The sequence below is a fragment of the Aethalodelphis obliquidens genome, unplaced genomic scaffold (assembly GCF_003676395.1).
Source record: "Aethalodelphis obliquidens isolate GAN/ISIS:26980383/991018 unplaced genomic scaffold, ASM367639v1 scaffold6, whole genome shotgun sequence".
NCBI classification, from domain to species: domain Eukaryota; kingdom Metazoa; phylum Chordata; class Mammalia; order Artiodactyla; family Delphinidae; genus Aethalodelphis; species Aethalodelphis obliquidens.
In genome coordinates this window covers 4,451,102-4,477,376 of record NW_020837950.1, presented here as the reverse complement: position 1 = coordinate 4,477,376, position 26,275 = coordinate 4,451,102, and the positions used below count along the sequence as shown (strand labels likewise).

Below are 26,275 nucleotides of genomic sequence, written 5' to 3'. Positions count from 1 at the left end.
TTTATAAAAAATGTACTCAAATTCATTTAAGAAACATTTATCGATTTCATACTGTGTGCCAATCATTTTGATGCCAGACAGGCTCCTACTGTTATGGATCTTTCATTTTAGTGAGTGGGGAGAAAGAGAAAAAGAGAGAGAGAGAGAGAGAGATTAGACAAATAATTGTTTTAGAGCATAAATTCTATGAAAATAATAAATGGAGTAACATGGAGAGTGACTGGGGAGCTATTTTAATTGGGTGATCAGGGAAGGCCTCGGATGTGGTGACACCTGGTGCAACGACAGACAAGAAATCATGTGACCATTTGGAGGAACAGTGTTACAGAAGCAGGAACAGCCATTGCGAAGGCCCTGAGCCCAGAACCAGCTTATCATGTCCCAGGAGCAAAATGAATATTAATTATTAATATTGATGATCTTATTTGGGATTATAACGATTTATAAGCCAAGGTCTCCGTCTGAAAGGAGCTCTGTGATAGAGACAGAAGTAAGCACAAAGATCGCAATACAGTGGCAGAACAACATTGCCTTGATAGAAGTATGTACAAAGTAAAGAGGTAGTAAGAAGAAGGAGTAATTAATTCTTAGGGTGTGTTTCAGGGAAGGCTTCACAAAGGAGGTAATGGAAAAACAGGATTCGAAATATCAATAGCATTGACAAGGCAGGAAGGATGGTTATGCCAGGAGCAACAGCACACAGGGAACTGTGAGTACAAAGGGCTGCAGGCTGCGTTTCTACAGTGAACACTAAAATAGAAGAAAGTGAGGCTCAAGAGGACAGAGGCCAAGCCATGAAAGGGCCTGATATTCTGTGCATGATGGGAGCTATCAAAAGGCGCTAAGGAAGCAACCACAGGATTGGATTTGTGTTTCAGATCCATCACCATAGGCTGTCTCTCTGAAATATGTCTGTGGGAGAATAAATTTGAGGCAGTGAAAAAGATGCAATGAGGCTGGTGACAGTGGGGCTCAGTAAGAGGTAAAGATATCGGAGAGGTTTTTCGGAGTTAATCAAACAAATGGATAGGGCCGACTGTTCACTGTTGAATGACCAATAACTTTCAGTATCTGGCTCACAGCAGGCACTCAACAAATATTTGTAGAATGAATGAATGGTGGCTGAGTGCGACAGCACGGTCTGACCAACAGAAGCCCGCAGCCCCGCACTCAAATACAAACACTTCCATTAATAGAGAACATTGAGCGCTAAAGCCTAGTTTAGGTGTGTTGCTTTAATCCTAACAAACCTATGAGGTAGGTCGTATTTCCATTTTCCAGATGAGAAAAACCTGAGGCTCAGAGAGAGCGATAACGTACCATGCCTGAGGTTTCTAGAACTAGGAAGAAGCTAGGCTCAAAAGTCAGCCAGCCAGCCAAGTGCGCATGTTTAATAATTACTTGCTACTACTTAGCCTAGAGACTCAAATAAATGAACTGCGTAAAGCCTAAAAGCAGAGAAAGCTAAGAAAAGTCGCTCTCAACAAGCGGTTAAAGGGGGCTGCCAGCCGGTCACTGGAAGATCAAGGCAGCCCGTCCCAACTGCCTAAAGCCAAGCCTCCCCGGTGCAGGAAGGGTATGGGGGGCGGGGACGGGGGCGGGGGGGCTCGGGTCCGCAGTGGGCGAACGCGTAGCCGCAGTGCAGCTCGTGAGCGCCGCCGGGAGGGGGGGAGGGTGGAGGAACAAACCGAAGAGGACGGCGAAGATTAACGCAGCTCTACGCAGATATTCCGAAGCTGTTCGCCTTTAGACTCCGCAAGGAGGTCTTGACGTCATTTCCTTCCGTAGGTCGCCAGTGCTTCCGGGTCGCGGTCATTTTGAGCCCGTATCTGGGTGAGTTCTAGGCGGTCGCGTTGTTGACCGCTCCCCACCCCCAACTCCGCTGCGGTCCTGCGCGTTTCCTGCACCCCCTTCCCTCCCCCTACCGACCCCTCTCGGGTCCCCTCTGGGCCTTCGGCCCCTGGTCGTCCGGGCTCGCCGCGCTGTGGCCCGCCGCTGTCGTCGGGAGGTGGGTGAGGTGACGCAGAAAGCCCCGTTCCGCCCCCCACCTACCCACTCACCACCTCTGCGTGGGCAGCCGCTCCCCTGCACCTTCCGCCATTTTCCCTCCTGCTAGGGTGGGCCGATCGCGATCCTTTGGGTCTCGGGCTCCTGGGTGCCTGTGACCAGGGTTGGTGAGGGAGCGTGTCTAGGGGGTGTGGATGGGAGAAATTCATGGTGACGGATGTGCGTAGGTGTTGCAGGTGGGAGACGCGGTGGGCGGGGGATGGGGTGCAGGAATCGACGGTCTCTTAATGCGGTTTTTTTCTTTGGGATTAGGAGATTAAAATGATGTTGTGTGAAGGGGTCTTGTCAACCCTAGCAGTCTCTGTTGGGAGAAGTAAGAGGTTTCCATTGTTTTCTTTTACGTTTGTTCTAGGGTATAAGTAGTTTATTAAGCAGTCTCCATCCATCCATGAATTCATTTGCCCTTTCTGATCTTGTTTCTTAGCGAAGGGATTGGCATGTAGGCCCTCAGTGATGAGTTATTGAGTAAGTGAATTGTGGAGGGGCCGCAGTTGCTGTTCTCATCGCGTATGACGTTTCCTGTTTTCATTTACATTGTTTTTAAGATGGGAGTAAACACGATCCTGTGTGAACATTCTGTAAAATGCGTAGCTATCTAATCTATTGGTCTCTTAAGGTCGGACGCATGGGTTAAAAATAATGATAAATAAAGTGTATGTTCTTGAAATGCTATGCATTTTTTATATCTTGTATATTTTTATAGGTGTCTGTTTGGGGAGGGAGGAAAGTTTAGAGGCTACAGAATGTGCTGTTAGCTTCCCACCGCAGGGAGAACGATATGACGTCTTTGTTATTTCATTTTTTTGTAGTACTGCTTTGTAGAGGGGGTTTCCTGATGATAATTGCATTTCTAAAAATGGAAGCCCAGAAAAGACTTGGGATTTTTCTTCCTCTTTTTGGAGAATTATCCTAATCATTGGGCGTATATTTCTGAGAGAATCCAAATATAGGATAATGTGAAATAAACCAGCCTCCAGAAGAAATATATGTCTTTTTAAAAAATTGGTAACCTTTTATCTTAACTTGATATAATCAGTTGATAAATACTTACAAGACATCTTTTCTTTTTCAGTTACAGGACCTAGTGACTAGTTCTAAAATAGTTAATAGGTTTGTGACTTTTTTATTTAGGCAGCTTTTTAGGTACTTCAGATGTAGAAGTACTTAGTAAATATTTGTTGATTGGTTGTCACGTAGACTAGTAATTTTACGATGCTATACCTTGATTTACTTTGGCCAATCTCAGTCGTTTCTAATACTTAACAAGAAATGTTTTCCATGCAGGAAAGATGAATGGAAGGGCTGATTTTGGAGAGCCGAATGCAGAAGTTCCAAGACCAATTCCCCGTAACTATCAATTAAGTATTTACAATTAGAAGCACTTTTCGTGTAGAGAAATTTTCACTGCCTTGAATAACAGTAGCCACGGGGCTGGCTTCAAGGGTGTGTGACCTGTGCAGTTATACAGGGACCCATTAATGATCTACTGTGGCATCTTTAAATTCTTAATAATTTGAACAGAGGGTCCCAAATTTTGATTTTGCACTGGACCCAGCTCATTTTGTAGGCAGTCCGGACTACATAGCCAGTAGAACAGTAGCACTAATTTTATGTTTGAAGTCAAAATTGGTTAAAAGTTTACAAGCCACTTATTCCATTTCTTCATTTAAAAAAATGGTATACTTTGTTAATGTTTAGACTATGGTATTTTTAGACTTAGTTTTTCCATGGGTGTTTTAATGTTTGCCAATTTTCCTTGGTGAAAAGACATAGGGGCTGATTACATTCCAACAGAGGAAGAAAGAAGAGTCTTTGCAGAATGCAGTGATGAAAGCTTCTGGTTCAGATGTAAGTTAAATTTTCTAATCAACAAAATTTGACCTTTAGTACCTGAAATTATAATGATTTCACATAGAAAAAATGGGCAGACTTTTGGCACTAGTGTGATTATTGGTAAAAGGGTTTGATTAAGGAAATAGAGTTGAACACGTTTTATTTCTTTGTTTAAAATTTTTAAATTGAATTGTAGTTGATACATGATAATATGTTAGTTTCAAGTGTACTATGTAGTGGTTTGACATTTGCATATATCATGAAATGATCAGAATTGTGTGCATCTTAAAGTAATAATTTCTAGAACTGTTTCCAAGACCCTGAAGTATTTTTGTTGGTAATAGTAATAGCATTTACTGAGTGTACATGGGTTATATAAAAATAACCCAATAAGGTTTATTACTATTACCCTTACTTTACAGATGAAGAAATTGAGGTTTAGAGATGTTAAAGGAGTTATCTAGTGTTCCACAGCTGGTAAGCAGTGGTGTCTGGACTTGAAGCCAGGTCTGTCTGAAACAGGCTTATTATTTTAACTCTTAAACTTTTAACCATTATACGATAAAAACTGGTTAGTTTCTGTTTTATCGTTGTGAAATGGTATTACACTACCAGCTCTTGATTTCTAACTAGAGACCATATACATGAGGATTTTATTTTTTAAATACAAAGAATGTTGAAAGCAACACAAAACATAATTTTCCTTTTGAATAGAACCCTGTTGTTGCTTCATGAGGTCACTGCAGTCCTTTTAGGTAAGAAGGTAATTCTAACAAAAAAGCAGGATGGAGGGGGTGACAAGGATCAGTCACCTGGTATTTATGCATATAGTGTGTAAGGTACTAGTATTTATGCATATAGTGTGTAAGGTACTGGTATTTATGCATACAGTGTGTCAGCCTGGTATTTATGCATACAGTGTGTAAGGTACTGTGCTTGGAAGTCTTCGTCCTAAAGTAGTTTTATGATGTAGTTGAGACAAAGCTAACTCATGAAACACTGAGAAAGATTAAGTGCATAACAGCAATAGGAATTTTAAAAAGAGATCAATTAATTGGAATCGATTTAGCTAAAAAAAAGCCTTTGTTAAACAAATGAGACTTAACAACTAATAGGACTTCAGGCAAATGAAGAATGGTGGAGGAGCATTTAGATGAAAGGGATAGTTAGCAAAGGCAGAGTCTACAATAACTTGATCTCTACTAGAGCCTTGAGGCTGAACGGATTGGAGCAGAGCTCTTTTGTCGGGGGTAGAAAATAAACATAATAGCAAGGAGTTAAAAGTTTGATTCATTATATATTGTAGGTTCTTAGGCCAAGGGGATGATATGTAAATTTTTAAAGGAACATTAGTTAGCAGTGTGCAGAATGGGTTAGAAGGATGAAAAGGAGTACAACTAGTTGTATCTGCCCAAACATAAAGATAATGAAAGAATCTACATAAAAGGCTTAGTTTAATGTGTATTGTATGTAACAGTAGTTCTCCACCTCTGGAATTGCTGAGAAGGTGTATGAATTCATCTTTGTTTCATGCATCTTTTATTTTGTGAATATTTCATACATGTGTGCTACTGGTTTCCGAATGAGACAGTGTAGTGACTTATAAGGGCATAGACTCTGAGGCCTGACTCTCTGGATTCAAATCATAGCTCCATCACATATTAGCTGTGAGATTTTGGAGAAGTTCTTGATGTCTGTATGCCTCAGTTTCCTTATCTGTTAAATGGGGATAATATTAACCTATCTCATGGGATTAATTAATTCAATTTAACTTATTATAAGTGTTAAGCTATTAAATGGATGTTAGTGCTTTTGTGATCAATGGAGTAAAAGTTTCAATTGAAAACAATTATGAGTTTAGAGAAGCATTTTGCTAGTGTAAGAGAAGAGTTAAAGGAATTTTAGGGGTCCTTGTGTTGGATGTGAGTGGAGCCATGGTCATAATATAAAGTAGCATTTGGTCAGCAGTGTTATTGATTTGCCTAAAGAAACATTATTTAATAGACTCTGGAATGGGAGTCATTGTACAGTGGAAAAGGCCACTGACTTGGGAGTTAGAAGACTTGGATTTTGATCTAAGCTCTACCACAAACTAACCATCTGTGTTGCTTTGAGCAAGTGACTTGTTTTTTCTGGATATCAGTTTACTCTGATTAGGATGAAGACTAGATAATCTCTGAAGTCTCTTTGAATTTTGCCATTCTCTTTTTTCTGTGACAGAATATATGAGTTGGAAAGAGACCTTAGTTCTAATCCATTACCCTTTATAACATGAAGTTAAGAGATTTATGCAAAGACATAGTGGTGAATGGCAGAACTAGTACTTGAATCTCCTTAACCAGACTATTACTCTTTGCATTGTGCCATCTTGACCTAAGAAGCGAAGTGGGGAAAATATTGTCCATTGTAGAGATGGCCAACGAACTCATTGCCTTTTACCTTTATATGATTCTTCAGTTCTTCATGTTGCAGTCCTTGAACCAGGCTGAAGGAGAAAAATGATTGCAAATTGTACTGATGCTATAATTTTAAAAGATTATCCTTTGAAAAACCTTAATTAATGGTATATGAAGGCATTTTAACCAACTTACATTAGATCATTCTTCTAGCAAAGGTAAAATCTGTTAGTATGTAATAGAGCAGGGATTTAAACCTTAGGGTTTCTGCGAATTGTGTCTGATGGCAAAGCTAATGCCCTGTTCTCGAGTTATGGATTTTAATCGTGAATATTAATAATTCAAATGCTTAATGATTTTGGTTCTTAAATTGCCCATGTACAGTCTAGACCAGGGATGAGCAAACTATGGCCCAAGGGCCAAATCTGTTTGTGTATGGCTATGAGCTAAGAATGGTTTTTACATTTTTAAATATTGAAAAAAATCAAAAGAAGATTTCATTACATGTGAAATTCCTATTTTTGCATCCATAAGTAAAATTTTATTGGAACACAGCTGTGTTCATTTGTTTATGGATTGTCTCAGTGCTTTTGCTTTAAAATGAGTAGTTGGGACAAAGACTGTGTGGCCGACAAAACCTAAAATATTTACCACGTGGCTCTTTACAGAGCATTTCCCAACCCCTAGTCTGAAACTGCACTCTCCAGTGTGGCAGCCATATGTAGCTATTTCAGTTTAATACAATTTACAACAGAAGGGATACAAAGGAAAATCAGCAAAGGGAAAGGAGTGTGGGTGAAATCCAGAGGAGACCAGGCACAAGCTTCTAAGAGTCCTCTCCCAGTGGTGTCATACAGAAAGAACATGCTAAATTTCTCCAGTTGCATGTTGTAGTAACACATGTGAAGTGTTACCTACCAAGGATTCTCATTAGAGACTTGGCACCCACGGTTTTTATCGGGGTCTCGCCACATGGGCACCCTCGGCCTAGCAGGTAACAAAATTCCAGACTTCCAGAAGGAAAGGAAGTGTTCAGTATGAACTGTACTTGTACAAGCAGTTTGGACAGAGTGAGCCACTTATCATTCAGGTAAAGATTTATATCAGTTTACCAGTTAAGCTCCCAAATATAAGCTAAGGACCAACCTTGAAAGCAGGCCTTTGTAAGGAAAGCAGTTTTAGAGCTGTTACGTTAAATCTTTCCTGCACACTACCTGACTGGAAAACACAGATATAGACTGCACTCATCGTCAAAGAAAATTCTGTTGGGCACTGTGGGTGTAGAAGACTGATTTCTTAAATTATGAGCCCCTTTGAGATTATGATGAGAGCTTTGGATTTTTCACTCTGGGTTAATATGCATATATATGTCATATTTTCATTTAGTTTCACAGATTTCACTGGTTTAGGAGAAAGAGCATTAGTATTTAAAATATATGCTTTCTAATTCTTGCCCCAATCACCATATGATTTTGGGCAAATAATATGTCTTGTGTATCGGTTCACTCAGTGTAATAAAACTTGAGATCTAGTATCAGACATAATTCTTTGGAATCTGGAATCTGTCATTGAAGTGGCTGTGTGGCCTTGAGCAAATTACTTAACATCTCTAAGCTTCAGTTTCCTTATCTGTAATAATAGTAATAATAATAATACCCATTTTATAGAGATGTGGTAAAAATTAATGATAATGTACCAAAAGCACTTAGCATGGTACATGGAATTGAGCAGTTTGTAATATGCCTCTTGCTTCCCTCATCATTAATTCTTTCCCCTGTTAACTCCGGAAGTAACTTTTGGTCACTATTTCTATGTTGTTTTAATTGATGGTATTAGTGAATGGCTTTTTTAGATCCTAAATCTGGGTGGCTCTTAAATTATACTGTTTAATAATTTGTCATATTTTCTTAAATTTAAAATATGTTTTATATTTCCCTGAGTATATACAGTACAGCTTTGAAAAGTGGAGAAATCTCTTAAAGATCTTAATTTTGCAACATAACTTCGTAACTGGTTTTACTGATATACATTTATCTATCCTAATGAACTCAGACAAAATCTTTTCCTTTTGTTGGTGTTGACAAACTTTTTTTCCCCTTATAGCTGTACCTTTGGCTGCAACAAGTATGTTGATTACTCAAGGATTGATTAGTAAAGGTAAATATTTTAAACTTTGATTTTGTTTAGCACTTTGGATACCATCGTGTTTTTATGTGTTATTTTCCTGATCTTTAGATAAAGGACATATGGTAATGTATCATATTAAAAATTATCACTAAAAAATTACTACAACATCAGAAGAGTTGTCTCCATGAACCCAGACTCACATATCAAATTTGAGGATTTGATGTCCATTAACTGTAGCACTGTAGCAACATTAACACTATAAGCAAGAAAGTAACTAAAAGCCAGTGGTAGTTTACAGGAAGGCAGAGAGACAAACCTGGTCTAGGTAGACCATCCATACAACTTATCACCTAGGAGCTTATAAGAAATGCAGATTCATGGGCCCCATCTCCGACCTATTGAATCAGAGTCTTTGAGTTAGAGCTCCAGCTGATTCTTGTGTACCAGTTTAAAGACTAGGAGTTCCGTAGCTCCCTCAACCAGCTTTGTCTTATAATAATGGGGGGAGTGAGGGTCCGTCCTTGTCCAAAATTCTATTGGTTTAAATAGTGAAGTTGAGTTTGGGTATTAAATGTATCAGTCTCTACATCTTTAAATTTAGTAGTGTAAGCAGTAGAAATATTCATTACATTTATTTTGTAATAAATAAGTTACAAATTTATGGGAATTAGAAGGTATTCCAGAAAAGGATGGTTACCTTAGAATGGCCTTTATATATTCTAGAAAACTGTTCTTTAAATTAACTAGCTCCTCCTAAAATGTTACTAAGATAGGAAGTTTTAGCCTTTTCATATTAGCAGTATGAAGTACTTAGAGAGTAGTATTGACACAACTAGTTGAGAAAAAGTAGTTTTGGAGGGAAATAGAAGGATTTTTTGAGGTAAAATTTTGTTTTTGTTTGGAGAATTCCCAAAGAACCTCATTACAATGTGCTACCATGACAGGAATTTTAAAAAGGCAAACAAATCAAGATATATACTCTTATTTGTAATATACTCTTACTTGTCTTTTAGGACTAGCTTGTTTTATAGACTAGAATTGTTTCTATAGTGTGAAACAGACATTTTATTACTTTTGTTTAAAAAAAGTTCTTTTCTTTTAAAAAAAGATTACTTTTTTTTTTTAAATTTTTTTGACTGCGTCGGGTCTTCGTTGCTGCATGCGGCTTTCTCTAGCTGCGGCGAGCGGGGGCTACTCTTCGTTGTGGTGCACGGGCCTCTCGTTGCTGTGGCTTCTTTTGTTGCAGAACATGGGCTCTAGACGTGCAGGCTCAGTAGTTGTGGCACGTGGGCTTCAGTAGTGTGGCTCACGGGCTCTAGAGCGCGGGTTCAGTAGTTGTGGCACACGGGCTTAGTTGCTCCACAGCATGTGGGATCTTCCCGGACCAGAGCTCGAACCTGTGTCCCCTGCATTGGCAGGCGGATTCTTAACCACTGTGCCACCAGGGGAGTCCCTAGTCACATTACTTTTAAGGAAAAACTTAGGACTGGAGAAATTATAGTGTCTGTTATTGTACTGCCCATTTTATTTATCTTAGTCTTGTCAGTCATTAATGATTGGAGCTAGACCTGGGGGCGGGGGTGGATTATACAAAAGAAATTAAGAGCTGCTAGTGATTCATGTGAGGAAACAATGTGAATGCAATGTTGAAGCAAATGGAGAATATAATTTAAATATTTAATAAGCTTCTAAGTTTTGCGGTAGAGACTCCAAGAGCTGTAGGTTTTCAAAGAAGATCTCTGCAGAGGTACTGTAATGAAGGAAAATTTCTTGAAAGAAGTGGGTTTTGAAGATGGGCAGGATTTAGATTAAAAGAGATGGAAAAATATCTCAGGAAGGAGGGACCTGGTTATCAGAAGAATAAGCATGACTATTTGGGTGGGCAGTCAGGAGACTGACATGGCTAGAGTGGCAGAGTCACGCAGGGAGGAATGAAAACGTATAGCTAAGGTAGAACCAGGAGAAATGGTAATTTTGAAAAGGTTACAAAGAAGAGAAAATTTTAGAACTTTGGGGATTACATAGAGTAGGAGACTTTGGACAGCTTGAAGGTAAGGCAGAAGCAGTAAAAATTGGAAGGGTCAGATTGTACCTACTCACTTAGATCTTATATCTTCAACAATAAAATCATACCATTGCTGGGTTTTTTCCCTAGTTTGGGAATGCCTTGCTCCTACATGTAGCTAGTTATACACATAACCAATCCAGAGAAATTCCCTTTTTCTAGTTACACACACATCTTTTTTTTTTTTTTTGAGTACATCTTTATTGGAGTATAACTGCTTCACATGAATCCTCCTGAAAATATCAGGACCTAGTACTGAGGTGACAGATTATTCTGTCAACAGCCAAAATCCTCTTGGACTCCTAGTCACCATCTGGTGATTATTTGACTTGACATCAATGGTGATCTCTGCCTCTGATTTCATTTGCAAAAGTCATGCCATGAACAACAACAGTGATAAACATCTTTCTCTGTAATTGTTCATAGTGGCTGAGCCTGGAGCCTTTCAGTGGAATTTATAATCCATTTTTTGGGAGAGATAAACTGTTGAAAATGACTTAACCTGATGTGTGGAATAACATTTTCTATACAGCGTGTCACATGTTACCTTTATATTTTTATTAGGGTTGTTTTGTTGTTGGGGTGTTGATACTTTGAGTAAAAACACAGAAAAGAATATTGAGTCATATGTCACTCATGTAACTATCTCCCAGAATTAAGGGCTTTCAGTATTGTTGAAACTGTACTGGGTTCTTGTGTTTTGGGGGGTGAGGTGTTTTAATTAAGAAGTCAATCTCAAAAAAAAAATAAAATTGAGAGAGACTTTAGAAAAGGAGTTCAGAATCCACCAAAACAATTTGCATTTAATCAAAACGCCTAACATTTTGTGTATGATTTTATCCACAGGGTCATACTCTACATAGTCTTAGCTATTCCCACTCTACTCATTCCTTTTCTGTCAAAACATTTAAACATGCTCAGGTCATTTCTAACTTGACAACATAAAAAAGAAAAATTTTCTTTTATATCCCTTTACAGTTGCTCCTGCATTTGAAGCCAGACTTCATGAATGAGCACTTCACTTTTTAAAAAAATTTTATTTATTTTATTTATTTATTTTTGGCTGTGTTGGGTCTTCGTTGCTGCGTGCGGGCTTTCTCTAGTTGCGGCGAGCGGGGGCTACTCTTCATTGCGGTGCACGGGCTTCTCATTGCAGTGGCTTCTCGTTGCGGAGCACGGGCTCTAGGGCTTGCGGGCTCTAGAGCGCAGGCTCAGTGTGACACATGGCCTTAGTTGCTCCGAGGCATGTGGGATCTTCCCGGACTAGGGATTGAACCCACGTCCCCTGCATTGGCAGGCAGATTCTTAACCACTGTGCCACCAGGGAAGTCCTGAGCACTTCACTTTTTATTTCTTTCAGCCCACTGCAGTCTTTGTCATAGATTGTGCATATAGTCTGACATGTACTAAAACTCTTACCAGTACAACCTCTTTGTTGCTTAAATTCAATGGATAGTTTTTGTTCTTGACCATTATACAATTTTAACCAATCCTTAAAATGTTCTCTTCCCATGGCTTCCATTACAGCACATTCTTCTGGTTTTTCTTCTGTCTCAGGCAACTTCTCCATTTTTTTCATATGTTTTTTGAGTGTCTGATAAGCACTATACACTGTTTTTGGTATATAGCACTAAAAGACAAAAACCCACGACCTCTTGGTACTTACATTGTAGTCTGGGTTTTCTTCCTTCACTTGTGTTGTTCTTCAGAGTTTTACTTTGCCTTTGAGTTTTTAGTCTATTTAGTATCCAGCAATAATATGGGCTTCGGTGACCATTTATTGCTCTAAATCCCCATCATTATCTCTAACCTAGATAATCTGCTCCAGAATCATATTCTGCATATCTCCACATGGATGGCCCTCCTACAGGCTCCTCAGATTGAACTCAAGTTCAATCCCAAACTGAATTCACTTCTCCATAAATTAATTCCTCCATTTTCCCTATGTCTGAATGGCAATACTCTCCATCCAGGAAACTGAGACATTATTTTTCATTTCTATCCTTTACCTGCTTTGTCCAACGAATGTCCATTCTCTAGTATAGCTCTTAAATATTTCTGTAAACTGTCTCCATCTGCACTCCCGTTGTAGTTAATGCAACCATTTGTTGCCAAGAGTATTACATTAGTTTCAATAAATGTATTTGCCTCCATCCTTGCTACTTCCCTTTAGAATATGGGCTGTCTCTGGCACCTGACAGGGCATAGTGCACCTAGTAGACACTCACATACAGGAATACCTCATTTTATTGAGCTTCACAGATACTGTATTTTTTTACAAATTGAAGGTTTGTGACAACTTTCATTGAGCAAGTCTTATCGACACCATTTTTCCAAGAGCATCTGTTCACTTCTGTGTCTCTGTGTCACATTTTGGTAAATCTTGCAACATTTCAAACTTTTTCATTATATTTGTCATGGTGATCTGTAATCAGTGACCTTTGATGTTACTATTGCAAAAAGATTACAGCTTGTTGAAGGCTTAGATGATGGTTAGCGTTTATAAACACAAAGTATTTTTTAATTAAGGTATGTACATTGTTTTAGAGACAGTGCTATTGCACATTAAATAGTACAGTGTAAACATAAATTTTATATGCACTGGGAAACCCAAAAATTTATGTGATTGCTGTATTGTAATATTTGCTTTATTGCAGTGGTTCTGGGACTCAACCTGCAGTATCTTCGACTTATGTCTGTATTTGAGTGGATGAATAGCAACCATCACACCATATTCTTTTTGTCTTCATTCACTCTCTAGACTGTAAACTGAGGGTAAAGAGAGTGTCTTGTTTACTGTTATATTCCTGCTTCCTAGGGTGTAGTGCCTGTGTGTTGTAAGTGGTCTGTAGCTATTTGGTGACAGAATAAAGGAACGACTTTTTTGTATAAATGTAGATATTGTTACCATCCTCCCTTTTCTTCTCATCATCTCCGTTCATTTATACAATGAAGGAACTGAGGCTAACAGCATAAATCTGTTGTCTATTTTTATATAAAATTAAATCATAAAATTATATATACATGATGACAATCTTTTGTGTACCTTCTTTCAGCATGGTGAGATTCATCCAGTAGTATGCTAAAACTGGCTTGTACCAGCTCCAGAGAGCTGATTATTAAAATTTCAGGAACTTGGCAAGCCAATTTTTAAACCATTGCTAGCTTGAAATTGGTCATGGGGCAGGTATTTCATCACAGAAATCGACTAACATTACAAATCAGGGCCTTTTATTTGGAGAGCTGGTTTACCAGCACATCACTGGATTCATCCACATTGTTGCATGTAGTTGTAAATTATATATTCTCATTGCATACAGTTTTCTGCTGTGTGAATATGTCATAGCAGTTTATCCATCCTTTTGTATGTTGATTGATAGTGTAGTTTCTAGTTTTGATACATATTTCCCTCATACAGATATGTGGTTGACCCAGCACTATATTTTGAAGACTAATTTTTGTTCATTGCAGTGCAGTGTTACCTCTGTCATAAATCAAGTGACTGTGTGTGTGGGTCTGTTTCTAGACTCTTCTGATTTTGATTAGTTTATCTGTTCTTGTACTTATAACACACTGCCTTAATTACTATAGTTTTATCATAGATATTGGTATCTGGTGGTAGTCAGTTCTCTGTTATGTTCTTCAATATTGCCTTGGTTTTTCTTGACCCTTTGTGTTTCCACATGAATTTTATAATAAGCTTTTCAATTTGGGGAAACACTTTCTTTGATTTTAATTGGGATTGTATTGAATTTATAGGTGAGTTTGTGGAGAATTACCATCTTTACAATATTTAATCTTTCAGTTCATGAACATGGTGTGTTTCTCCATTTACTTAGCTTTCATTTCTCTCAGTAAATTTTGTAGTTTTCAAGATCTTTCATGTTTTTCATTAGATTTGTTCCTGGGGCTTTGATGTTTTTTGGTGCTATAATAAATTGTAGTTTTTAAAATATTGGGGGTTTTGTTTGTTCCCGGTATATAGTGGATTTTTTCATTTTTGTTTTATTTTGTATATTAACCTTGTATCAAGTGATCTTGCTAAATTCACCTATTCTAATAGATTAGTCTTTTGATTTCTTCATATTTCTCTTGATGTTGAATTCTCTTTTAAATAACTTCAGACTTCTTTGGTGTTATGGAAAGAGCTAATGTTATCAGATGTTTAAAGATCATCTGCACTGATCTTTCCTTGTATCTTTGTGGGTCGCTCAAAGCTGCTGAGAAATAGATACATCTTACTTTATACTGCACTGCTAAACTTATTGCTACTTTTGTCTCACATTATGAAAGACCAGATAATGACTAGCAGAAGTAGTTTCTTTGTATTTTTTAACCATAATTTCTGTGCCATTCTCTTATATACTCTTAGCATAAACTTGGCATAAAGCTTTTCTTTTACCTCAGTAAAAGATAAAACATTTTAATTATGTAAATGGAACAGTGTTACTCAGAAATATTTACTGTTTTATCTTTAGGAATCCTTTCAAGTCATCCCAAATATGGTTCCATCCCTAAACTTATATGTAAGTATGAACAATACTAGTTCTCTTAGCTTTTCTACCTAAGTAAAATAACTAGCTTTTATCAAATGTTTTGTGTTACTAATAACAGTTATTTGGTTATTTGTTTTGACAAATCATTTTTTTTTGATATCAAGTATTCTTTTATTTGTAATGTATTTTTTTTTTTTACATCTTTATTGGAGTATAACAAATCATTTTGTTTAAGCTTTTCATCAAATGGACTACTTGGGCATTTTATTGTTAGAATTAAAAATCATGAGCTACTTGAAAGAGGCTTTTTTTCTCTTTTTATAATGCAATAGAACTATTTTAAATTATTTTGTTAAATAATTATATCTTTATTATATTAAAGATATAATAATTTAAATTATATAATTAAAGATATAAAATTTGAAAGTAAGTTCTCTTGGTCTGTGAGGAAGGAAAGTTGTCCAGCTATTCTGATTAATCAAAATAAAGTGTATTTTAAAATAAAGCATAATTTTTAAAAACCTCTTTAATTTACAATCAGTAAATAAACATAACTTACATTTATAAGCATAGCTTCTTTACATTTTATAATATGGTTGATAGAAGAGATACTAAATTGCCCTGAAAAAGAGTACCTGAGACTTTCTATGAATCTTTCCAGGGTAGTCTCTATTAAATAAAGATGCAACAATAGCCATATTTAGGTACACTTCATAATATATTATTTTAAGGCATTTGTTGCACCTGATTTAAAAAATAATCTTATGAAATTAGCTGGGCAAATGGTGTGATTCCCATTTTATAAGGAATGAAATGGCCTAAATCCTTGTGACCAGGCTAGAACTGTATTGTTTTGATTCTTCATTCCATTATACTGTTACCACATTTTTCCTATCTGTATTAATAAAGTAATTAGTAAAGTAGAATTTATCTTACAGCAGCTTTATTTTAACTTATTTTGTGAAAGTGAATTATATCTACCGAATCTTTTTGTGAACTCTGAATGTGATTTAATATGGTACTTTTTCCATTATTTCAGGAAATCCCAGTTTTTCCACACCAAAGACATATTTAGAACCATATATTTTTAAAATTTATTTATTTATTTATTCATTTATTTTTGGCTGTGTTGGGTCTTCGTTTCTGTGCAAGGGCTTTCTCTAGTTGCGGCAAGCGGGGGCCACTCTTCATCGTGGTGCACGGGCCTCTTACTATCATGGCCTCTCTTGTTGCAGAGCGCAGGCTCAGTAGTTGTGGCGCATGGGCTCCAGACACGCAGGCTCAGTAGCGTGGTGCACGGGCCTAGTTGCTCTATGGCATGTGGGATCCTCCCAGACCAGGGCTCGAACCCGTGGCCCCTGCATTGGCAGGCAGATTGTCAACCACTGCACCACTAGGGAAGCCCAAGAACCACATTTTTTAAAATGTTCTTTTAGAAAAGGTTTTTGTCTAAAGAGGCATATTGAGTTACACTTTTTGTTTATTTTTACTAAAAGTTGCTTGCATCATGGGATACTTTGCTGGAAAACTTTCCTATGTGAAAACTTGCCAAGAGAAGTTCAAGAATCTTGAGAATTCCCCTCTTGGAGAGGCTTTACGATCAGGACAGACACGACGATCTTCACCAACTGGGTAGGCCATTCAGATCTTATTAAAGGTTTTTCATTTTAGATAAAAAATTATAACTAGATATTGCCGTTAATTGAGGGCATGAAACATGGCCTAACTGAAGGAACATTTGAAACTTGTCATTTTGCTGCAAGCTAAAGCTAATTTTGTTTTCAAAAGTAGAACAAGATTTGTTTACTTTTGTTTTAAGTATAGAGTTGCATTCTACTGCGAGTTCATGTCCCAGAATGAGAGATTTTAATTTGTCAAACACGTTTGGTTACTATATTTGACTTTTTTTTTGAATTCCCAAATATTATCAATCCCATCTCTTAACAGATTTCAGCTTTGTAATCCTTCTGTTGTTTACAATTGTAGGGAAATTGTGTAAGTATAGATAAATGAATCTGTCTGTCTTGATAGGTAGGTAAATAAATAATAAGGTGGTTAAGTAGATTTGGTAGATTGTCCTATCATAAATGGCAAGCAGCATAAGTCCCATGAAAGCTAGTATTACTTACATCTACTTCAGCAAAATAGTGTTTATATGGACTGCTACCTGTGGAAGTAACTTCCCAATTAATGTGGGAAATGGACATATTTTCTGATCTGAAGTACTTTTTCTTTCCAAGAACTTTAAACACATTACAATGATGTCTAAAGCCTAATAATTAGAAAATTGGATATATATCTTCTCTTCTCTATAGTAAGAGTGACAATTTTTAAGTTGTTTAAGTGGATCAGAAGATATTTTTAATGTTTTTGTGGCAGAAACAGACTTTATTTTACTGTTTTAAATAACTATGTTAAAATTATATGATTCCTTTAGAAAATGACTAGTTCTCATACCTTAACACACTTCTTTAAATAAGGTATAGACAATAACCCGTGTTTTTTATACAGTATGATTTTCTTTTACAGGTACTATTCTCAGAAGCCAAAATATGACTCAAACGTGAGTGGTCATTCATCTTTTGTGACATCCCCAGAAGCAGACAACATAGAAAGAGAGGTGCTTCCTCGTTATGAGCCAATTCCATTCAGTGCTTCTATGAATGAATCTACTCCCACTGGTATTACTGATCATATTGCCCAAGGTAGAAACTTCTCTTGAAATGAATTTCAGCATTTTATGGTCCAACGTATGTATAAACTTTATTTGATGACCTTTTCTGCTGGATATCACCTATATGTTCCACCATCAGCCTAAACTCAGCATGTTTGTTTGCTCTGTTGTTCATTTGAATTCATTCTCCCTTCACTCAACATTTTTTGAGGTCTAATAGGTATCAGGCACTCTGCTAGGTATGGAAATAAAGATGAATAAGACCTAGTTCTTGGCCCTGAGAAACTCTTTGTCTGCTAGAACATATAGAAATATAAGAATAAATTATTAATATGTTCCATTAATTGAAAATACTAACCGTGTTTAGTGAAATAGCAAAGAAGAAATGATAAACTGTGCCACAGAGAGGCTTTAAAAATGTTACACTTGGTAGTGTGGTCTTAAAGGCCACTTTAGCTTCTTTGTAATATGAGAAAAATAATAATTACCTGCTTTACAGAACTGTTGTCAAGTGAGAAAATCCATGTGAAAGTGCTTTGTGAAGTTTGTGTAAATACTAGTTTTGAAGATCACATAATGTTAAGTGAAACCTTTGGATTAAGGCCTGGATATGAATTACTGACATTTGCTAGCTATTGTAACTCTAGGCAAGTAACTTGTAATTTGTGATCCCTGCCGTTTCTTAATCTCTTGAATGGAGATGATAATACCCTTAAAGAACTTTGGGAGTGAGATGAAATACAGAAATCAGAAGTAATGCCTGGAAAGTAGTAGGCTCTCAACAAATGTTTGCTAGCTTGCTTGCTTTCTTGCTTCCTTCCTTGCTTGCTTTCTTCAGTCTAATTTGCAGTGAAAGATGAATTAAAAACAGAAAACACAAGTTTACAGTTCCTTACCTAAAATCCAAAATGCTTTTTAAAAAACCAGGTTTTTAAATAATTAAATTAGTGATAAAAATCTGACCTGAACTCATTTTAAGCCCTGACCTAAACTGATATAACTCTATTGATAATGTTTATTTATCTTAGTACAATTTTTTCTAGATTTTGTTGTAGAAATACTGTGTTTGCTTATTCATTGCTACTTCAATGGACATTAAGTAATAAGGGATATATATGGTAATGTTTTTCTAAAATCTGAGAAACTCTGAATTTTGAAGTATTTCTGACCCTGAGGGTTTGGAGAAGGGATTGTCGACCTCATAGAGTATTTGAAAACGTGTGCTTTGAAATAAGTACAATCAGCCAGTAACTATGGGGAATAAACAAGGTTAAAGGAACATTTGGGTCTTCGTTTCTTTTGTTGAAGACAGGAGAGATTTGATTCTATATGTAGGTTAAAAGGAGGGAGGGGATATAGTGGAAAGAGAGGCATTGGTTATAGGTCAAATAAGGTTCCAAATGATGTGGAAAGTGTTCTAGGTAGGTCAGGGTATAAAGTAGCCATTAGCTATAAGAGGCTGTTTAATTAAAATCAAATCAAATTGAAAATTCATCAGTTCCTCAGTTGCTTTGGCAGCATTTCAATTGCTCAGTAGCCGTATGTGCTAATGGCTACTGTGTTGGACTGTGCAGAAATAGATATAGAATATTCTCATCATTATAGAAAATTGTATTGGACAGTGCTGCTTTTAGGGCAAGAGTCCAGGTTGGTGAGGGGGGTATTAACTGAAGAGACAGGAGAGAATGGAAGTTAAGAAAATTAGAGATTCTTAAGTGGATGAAAGTTGTTGATAGTCTCTTAATCCTCAACTAACTTTTTTTTTTTCCTGAATGGTTGGAAACAAAGACATCTGATTAGTCAGAAAGGGAAGGAGGTAGGCAGCTTAGGAAGAATGGTTAAAGACATTATTTTATCTCCAGAGTCAGCTGTCCTTGTCCCTCACTGCATCTCCCGTTTCCCCAGTCTCCCAAGTTCAAATCCATTCTACTTCTATTCTAGCCAGGCACCAACTCTTTCCTTGCTATGTCTTGCATCCTTCCTTGCATTTCCATTAGAAAATTTCATTCCACATTACATAATTTCTTTGCCAAATGAAAACAGACAAAAAGGCCTTTGGTATCTGCCCACAGACTACAGCAAGGCCCAAATTCTAATATATTTTAAGTCCTTCACTGCAGCCATCCATCCATCCATGCTCTGCTACTCTGACCCCCCCTTGTTTAACTCAAGATTGCCGCTCTTAGTTCCCCACATGGGCCCACAGTGGCCTCCTTTGCTTTGCCCCAGCTGCAGTCCTCCCTTAACCAGGACATCCTCGTTTTTTGTTTGTCCTGTTTGTCCTCTGCTTTCTCTTACCAGGAATTGAAAGAGTTATTAATCTTTCAAAGCAGAAAGCATTCTTTCATAGTTGCTATGAGACTGTAGGTAGTGTGTTACAGTTAGATTTAAATCAACACTTTTTTACATTTTCCTGTTCCTTCCAGCTCTTTACAGTAAATCATGCTCTCTACACAATGCAAGATATTTTCATTTGGCTTTTATAAGTGGAAAAAATTCTCCCTAATCTTCTATCTAATTTATGTTTTCATTATTTGTCACAGAATTTCAGAACAATGAAATATTTTTCTTTTTGGTAAGGAAAAGTATTAGACCTGGAAGGAACTTTAGTGATAGATCATCTAGTTCAAACTTCCATATTTCACAATTGAGAAAATGAAGACTCAAAGAAGTTTAGTGATTTGCCCAAGGACATTCATTAAATGTCGGCAGAGTGGGAATGAGAACCTAGAATTCCTCACTACTAATCTAGTATATACTGTTCCCTTCAGAATTTAAAAAATATCATTTATGGTGAAGGGAAATGAGTTAAATAATTACTTATTACTAATGAAATGCAAAGTGCTTTTAAACCCGGTATACAGTTTTAATACTTTTCTTTTTTAGCAAGAAAAATATGGTTTTCAACCATGCTATATAATATTAGAACTAATTAGAAATTTAAATCCTCTCTGCTTTGTATCAGTGCAAGTATATTTTGTAGTAAAAGATTGTAGTTGAATGCATTCAGTGTATAGTTATGTTGCTTTGAAAATTGTGATTATTCACTGGGATCTTACCATTGAGTTGCACAATAGTACCACTTACAAAAAATTCATATGGTTATATTATTAAAATTATAGGCACAATTTCTGTCTCATTAAAAACCTCTGAAAAATATTACTTTTGGAGTGGTCTGTTAGATTTTGTAAGTTAAGTAGTTCACTGAATGTTATGTTAGCATTAGTTAATTTCTTTAAAAATGTTTATATGGCCTTCCTTGCTGACTGTCTGTTTTATAAACTATGTTCAATATTTGGTCCTGTCAACCAGTATTAAGAATAACCATTTCCTTATTTTTATATCAGTGTTTGGCTCTTTGATAATACATAATCATACTTTGATTTTCTTTGGGAGAGAGAAAGAATAAATGCTGGTTCTCCAGGTAAAAGTTGCCACTTTTTTCTGCCTCAGTATTGCATCCATTAGACCTGAATATGAAAATGATGTATACTCTGATTAAAGGCTATGTAATATTTTCAATAGCTATTTTCAAGTGTTTTTATTTAAATATAAAGAGGGTAAGGTAAATATCTTTTTAATAACTGGAGTTGTTTGCATATATGGACTCTGGATACAGGAACATTTAACTATGGAAATATTACTAAATAAAATCTATACTATGTCAAGTTTTGTTCAGTTGTCACTAGTAGAAAGTATTTCTCTTTACTTATATAAGCTGTATGAATAACTTCCCAGTTTAGAACACTGGCATTTTAATGAGTGAATTGTGCTGGTTTATATTATATCCATTCTTCTTCTGGCCATGGTTAGTTTTAAATTTTTTTTATATTTTAAATTTTAGAAATAACAGCTTCAAAGTATAAGAGGAAATAGATTTCAGTTTTATAATTACCTTGGGGAAAATGCAGTACCTTTGGAATGCTGGTAATAATTTGATCCTTTGTTTTACTTTATTTTTTTTGTAAGTAAGGAGCATATTTGTAAAATTTAGCTGCTTTTGGATTTATTCCATCCTTTTATCACCATTTATTAACTGTTTGTTGTTTTAGGACCTGATCCCAACATTGAAGAAAGTCCTAAAAGAAAAAATATAACATATGAGGAATTAAGGAATAAGAACAGAGAGTCATATGAAGTTACTTTAACACATAAGACTGACCCCTCAGTCAGGCCTATGCAGGAAAGAATGCCAAAAAAAGAAGGTATGATAGTCTAGTCTGAATCACTTTACGCTTTAGGATTGGAAACTGCAGCATTAGTTAAAAACTTTAATTATACTAATGTGTGATTTAATGCCTCAAGCAATTAACCAAAATAACATTTTTTTTTTTTAGAGAATAGCTACTTACCAGTTATTAGGTCTTCCTTTTTTCAAGTGTTCCAAAGGCCATTTTGTGTTAGAAAATAATGAAGTCCAAATAGTAGTATAACTTAAGATGGTAAGACTAGTTTTGTAATACAGTGTAGAAATTATACAAACATTTGACTATTTTCCCTTATGAGAAGCCACCCTGGGAACTGATATCATTTTTCAAATGATGCATCTATTGCATAAAACCAGACCTGGTGACCTAGTGGCTGTAATGCCACTTGTGGCAGAACCACAGAGTCCTGATTGAGTAATGAAATGATTTTCTTATATCATATCTGTGAAGTCAAGATAGAGTTATATGCCTTACAAACCAGCTTTTAGGGCATTTCCAAAAAATGAGTTTGACTTTTTTTAACAGTACTTTTACTCTATAATTAATTAATATATACAGATTTTTTAAATGACAGTTTCTTTTAAGTCCTTTTTGAACAGCTGTGCATTACCCAAAGTAAATTTTCTGATACCAAAAATGTACCGCTAACAGAAGAGGTCATTTTTGAATAGGGGTTTGAAGCTGTTTCAATATAGAATTTTATGATGTCTTTCTTGAGGAATTTTAGAAGATGTGTCATTGTTTAAAGGTTTTCTATTTACTACTTTAAAAATCAAAGGAGGGAATAGGTCCCTGGTACCTTCTTGAGACAGTATGCCACAGAGGATGCAAAAATAAATAAAAATCCTTAGTATTTTTTATTATGATCGTTCCTTTAGAGCCAGTTTTATTTCTGATTGTTAGTAGTTGTTTCATTTAGAAATCTGTTTTATAACAGTGATCCACCTCTGTCATGTTATTGTTGTTTTTTACACCTTTAAAATAGATTTGTAATCAATGATATTTGTTAATGTTTGTCATAAAAAATTTAATGTAGGGCTTCCCTGGTGGCGCAGTGGTTGAGAGTCCGCCTGCCGATGCAGGGGACACGGGTTCGTGCCCCAGTCCGGGAAGATCCCACATGCCGCGGAGCGGCTGGGCCCGTGGGCCATGGCCGCTGGGCCTGCGCGTCCAGAGCCTGTGCTCCGCAGCGGGAGAGGCCACAACAGTGAGAGGCCCGCGTACCGCAAAAAAAAAAAAAAAATTAATGTAAACCTTATGCATTCAGTGGTCATTACTCTGTAATATGTAAAGACTTACCAGTACTCTGTTCTGCTAATTAATTTGAGGATTTAGACTGTAAGCTCCATGAGGGCAGGCAGTTAGTTTTCTCATTTTTGTAACCATTTCTATTGTATGTCAAGACTAAGAAAAGGGAATATTGTAGATGTGTGGCATTCGTTGAATTTGGACATTTGTGGTTTTGGCTGTGAACAGTCTTAAAGTTCTGTTACGTGACACAGTAAAGTGAAAGAATTTTTTTCTTTGTAAAAAGAAAGTTGATTTTTTTTTTGGCACTTTATATAATTTAAAGAAAAAACAGTTATGAAACACTTTGTGATTTTTCTAGGATGTTCTGTTTTAGAATCTAGACAAATTTGACAGTACAATGTAGATTCACTATGTCAGAAAGTGTCACTTAAAAGTTTTCAGTTTATGTGGATTATATTTATTGGTATTTACCTAATTAGAAATTATGGCAGAAATTTTAAATACCTAAGCACATTTTCAATTAGCTGTCAGAGCAGTGATGTCACTACACATCATGTAGCTTCATGAGAATTCTGCCAGAAGCTCTGCCTTATACACATGAGGGAAGGAAAGCAAGGGGAAAAGGCAGAATATGAGGGGAAAGTTTATATAACGTCTTGGTATAATAACGAAATACTTTTGACTTCATAGACTTACTGAAAGAGTCTTGGGGAAGGGGTCCCTAGTTATATTTTGATAACTGCTTCTTCACATTGTTATGAATACTTCTGAAGAGGTATAATTCACAGGTGAAGGCTATGTAGAAGAGAAGCTAAAAGTAAGAGTAGAAAAGACAGAAAAACATGTTTGAAAATATAATTTCTTATAAAATACAAGAATATTGGAGAGCATTTCCTTCTTGTACTGGTATTTCAGCTCCTAGGAGAGATTAAATTAATCAAATCTGACCATTTCTATTACTATATTTTTGTGAAGAACAACATTCAAATGTTTATCATTGTTGTTACTTTTCATTTGCTGGTAACTTTTTTGTATGTGCTATAATGTATACCACACTCACTTAGGCGGTAAAGTTGTAAAGGCACCCAGGCTTTGGACCTAAACATAACTGTGTCCAAACTTCGGTTCTACCTGTTTGATTAAGCTTGTACCTTGGGCAAGTTACTAATCTGTTTTCCTTAGAATGGGGATTGTGTTTTCTTTATAAGGTTGTTATGCAGATCTAATACTTATGTAAAGGTCTTGATACAGTGCATTAGAATTTATGGCTAACCTCCAGTTCACAAAAGTCTAGCCAGCCCCCTTTTATAATTACAGTTTGACTCTCATGTGCATTTTTTCAAATCAGAGAGAAACATAACTTTAAATCATAATAATAGCAAACATAAAATAGTGCCTTTTACTTATTACTATTTGGAATCATCAATTATTTGTGCTTTTTTCCTAGTCAAAGTAAACAAATATGGAGATACTTGGGATGAGTGAAAAATTGCATCATTGGACCTACTGAAGGAGTTTCAATATCCAGCTTCATCTAGGTGGTCATGAACATCTGCATGCTTTGAGCTTAGCAGCAGTCTTCATAAACACATTTAAAACTAGAACCTGGGTTTTTGTGGTTTGGCTTATGAAGATGATGTCTTAAAAACTTACATTTTAGTGTTCATATTGTGTGAATGTATTCATTTGGGGGAACTCTTTGAATGATGGTAGTATACCATGATTGTACACAGTTTGTGAAATTGTATTAACAGGGCAAGGATGCTCTGTTATAAAACTATCCAGAGAGTGTAATGCTCTAGAATCACTGTATCTGGAAATAAATGAAATCTGCATGTTGAATGGGGGGGGCGAGCAAACATAATTTTAAATGTTAAACTTTACATCAGAAATTATTAAAAAGCCTTACTCCAGTGTTTGCTGTATTCTCTTTATGGTAAATAAAATATAAAGGAACATGCATCTTCATTGATTTTATGGTTTTATTGTTGGCAGTCTTATTTAAGTACAATTATAAGTAAATGGTGTTTTGTAGGGATAGGAAATCGTCATCTGAATATTTAATGATGATATGATGAATGTGACTCAGGTAAAGCAGAATACAGTGAATAGCTCAATGCCTTAAAAAAGCAATGTTTGAAAAATTTGCAAATTCCAGGGGAATAAAAATTTGGTGTACTTTCTTCATTATTAACCTAATATTTCTGGTTCAGGTGAATGGAAAATGAAATTGTGGTCTCATCTAAATTATACTTACTCGTATTACATTTCTACCAGAAACATAGTGTTTCAGTTAGTTACTGCTGCAAATCATCCCCAAACTTTGTGGCCTAAAACAACAATCATTTATTTTCTCCGTTTTTCTATGCATCAGGAATTAAGGAAGGATTCAGCTGAGTGATTTCACGCTGGGTCTCTTAGGTTTGCAGTCAGATGTTGGATGGAGTGGAAACAGCAGGGAGCTAGGCTGGGGCTGGCCAGGGCTTTTAGTTTCAGGACCTCGTTGTGTCTCTCCTTGGGTGAGTATGGGCTCCATGCTCAGGGCCATTAGACTGTTTACATGACCACTTAGGGCTCTAGTGTGAGTCCAGCAAGCATGTCAAAAGCTGTTGCCTGTTGTTTATGACCTTCCCTCAGAAGTCACGTGGTATCATTTTTTCATAAGCCTGCCAGAGGGTGGGAGCGTAAACTCCCCACCTAGTCACATTTTTAAAAGAACACATGGGATGGAAGATGCTGAGCTATCATTTCAGTCGCCCATTTGACCACAGTAATTCATACCATTCCCACATGAAAAATAAACTCATACTTTTCCCAGGTCCTCCATTATGACAGCTGAAAGTCTAGGAGCTCATCATCTAATCAGGTCCAGGTGTAGATGAGGTACTTGGGTAAAGATCCTTTCGTACCATTCCTGTCAGTCTGAAGACTTATGAACTTAGAAATAATCTTCCCTCTTTGCCCCAAATTCCTATTAGGAATAACATCGCTTCTCTAGACTTTCCCATTTTAAAAGGAGGGTGGGGAGAATGAGAGGCATACACCAGTCAGTTGTCTATTAACAGTTAAGTTTATTAACTTGTTGCTTTGACTAGGATTTAGGCATAACCCCCAGGGTTTATTCTCCATGGCTCTTTGTCCTGTCCTGAGTCATTCTT

At 36.4% G+C, this 26,275-nt stretch overlaps 1 protein-coding gene across 9 annotated transcripts; it reads left to right on the top strand.

Annotated features, from left to right (window-relative positions):
* Positions 1–1,788: 1,788 nt before the first annotated feature.
* Positions 1,789–25,085, top strand: OCIAD1 (OCIA domain containing 1). 9 transcript variants are annotated; one of them, XM_027103003.1, is made up of 9 exons: positions 1,789–1,833; positions 3,352–3,414; positions 3,835–3,915; positions 8,400–8,453; positions 14,967–15,014; positions 16,481–16,616; positions 17,514–17,689; positions 21,711–21,863; positions 24,565–25,085. In XM_027103003.1, the coding sequence occupies exons 2-9, from the start codon at positions 3,357–3,359 to the stop codon at positions 24,600–24,602; spliced, it is 744 nt and encodes a 247-aa protein (XP_026958804.1). In that variant the 5' UTR covers positions 1,789–1,833; positions 3,352–3,356; the 3' UTR covers positions 24,603–25,085. The 9 variants fall into 9 exon arrangements, with proteins under 9 accessions (XP_026958804.1, XP_026958798.1, XP_026958803.1 ...); XM_027102997.1 differs by having other exon boundaries at positions 1,815–2,008; XM_027103000.1 differs by lacking the exon at positions 1,789–1,833 and adding an exon at positions 1,997–2,017.
* Positions 25,086–26,275: the final 1,190 nt, after the last annotated feature.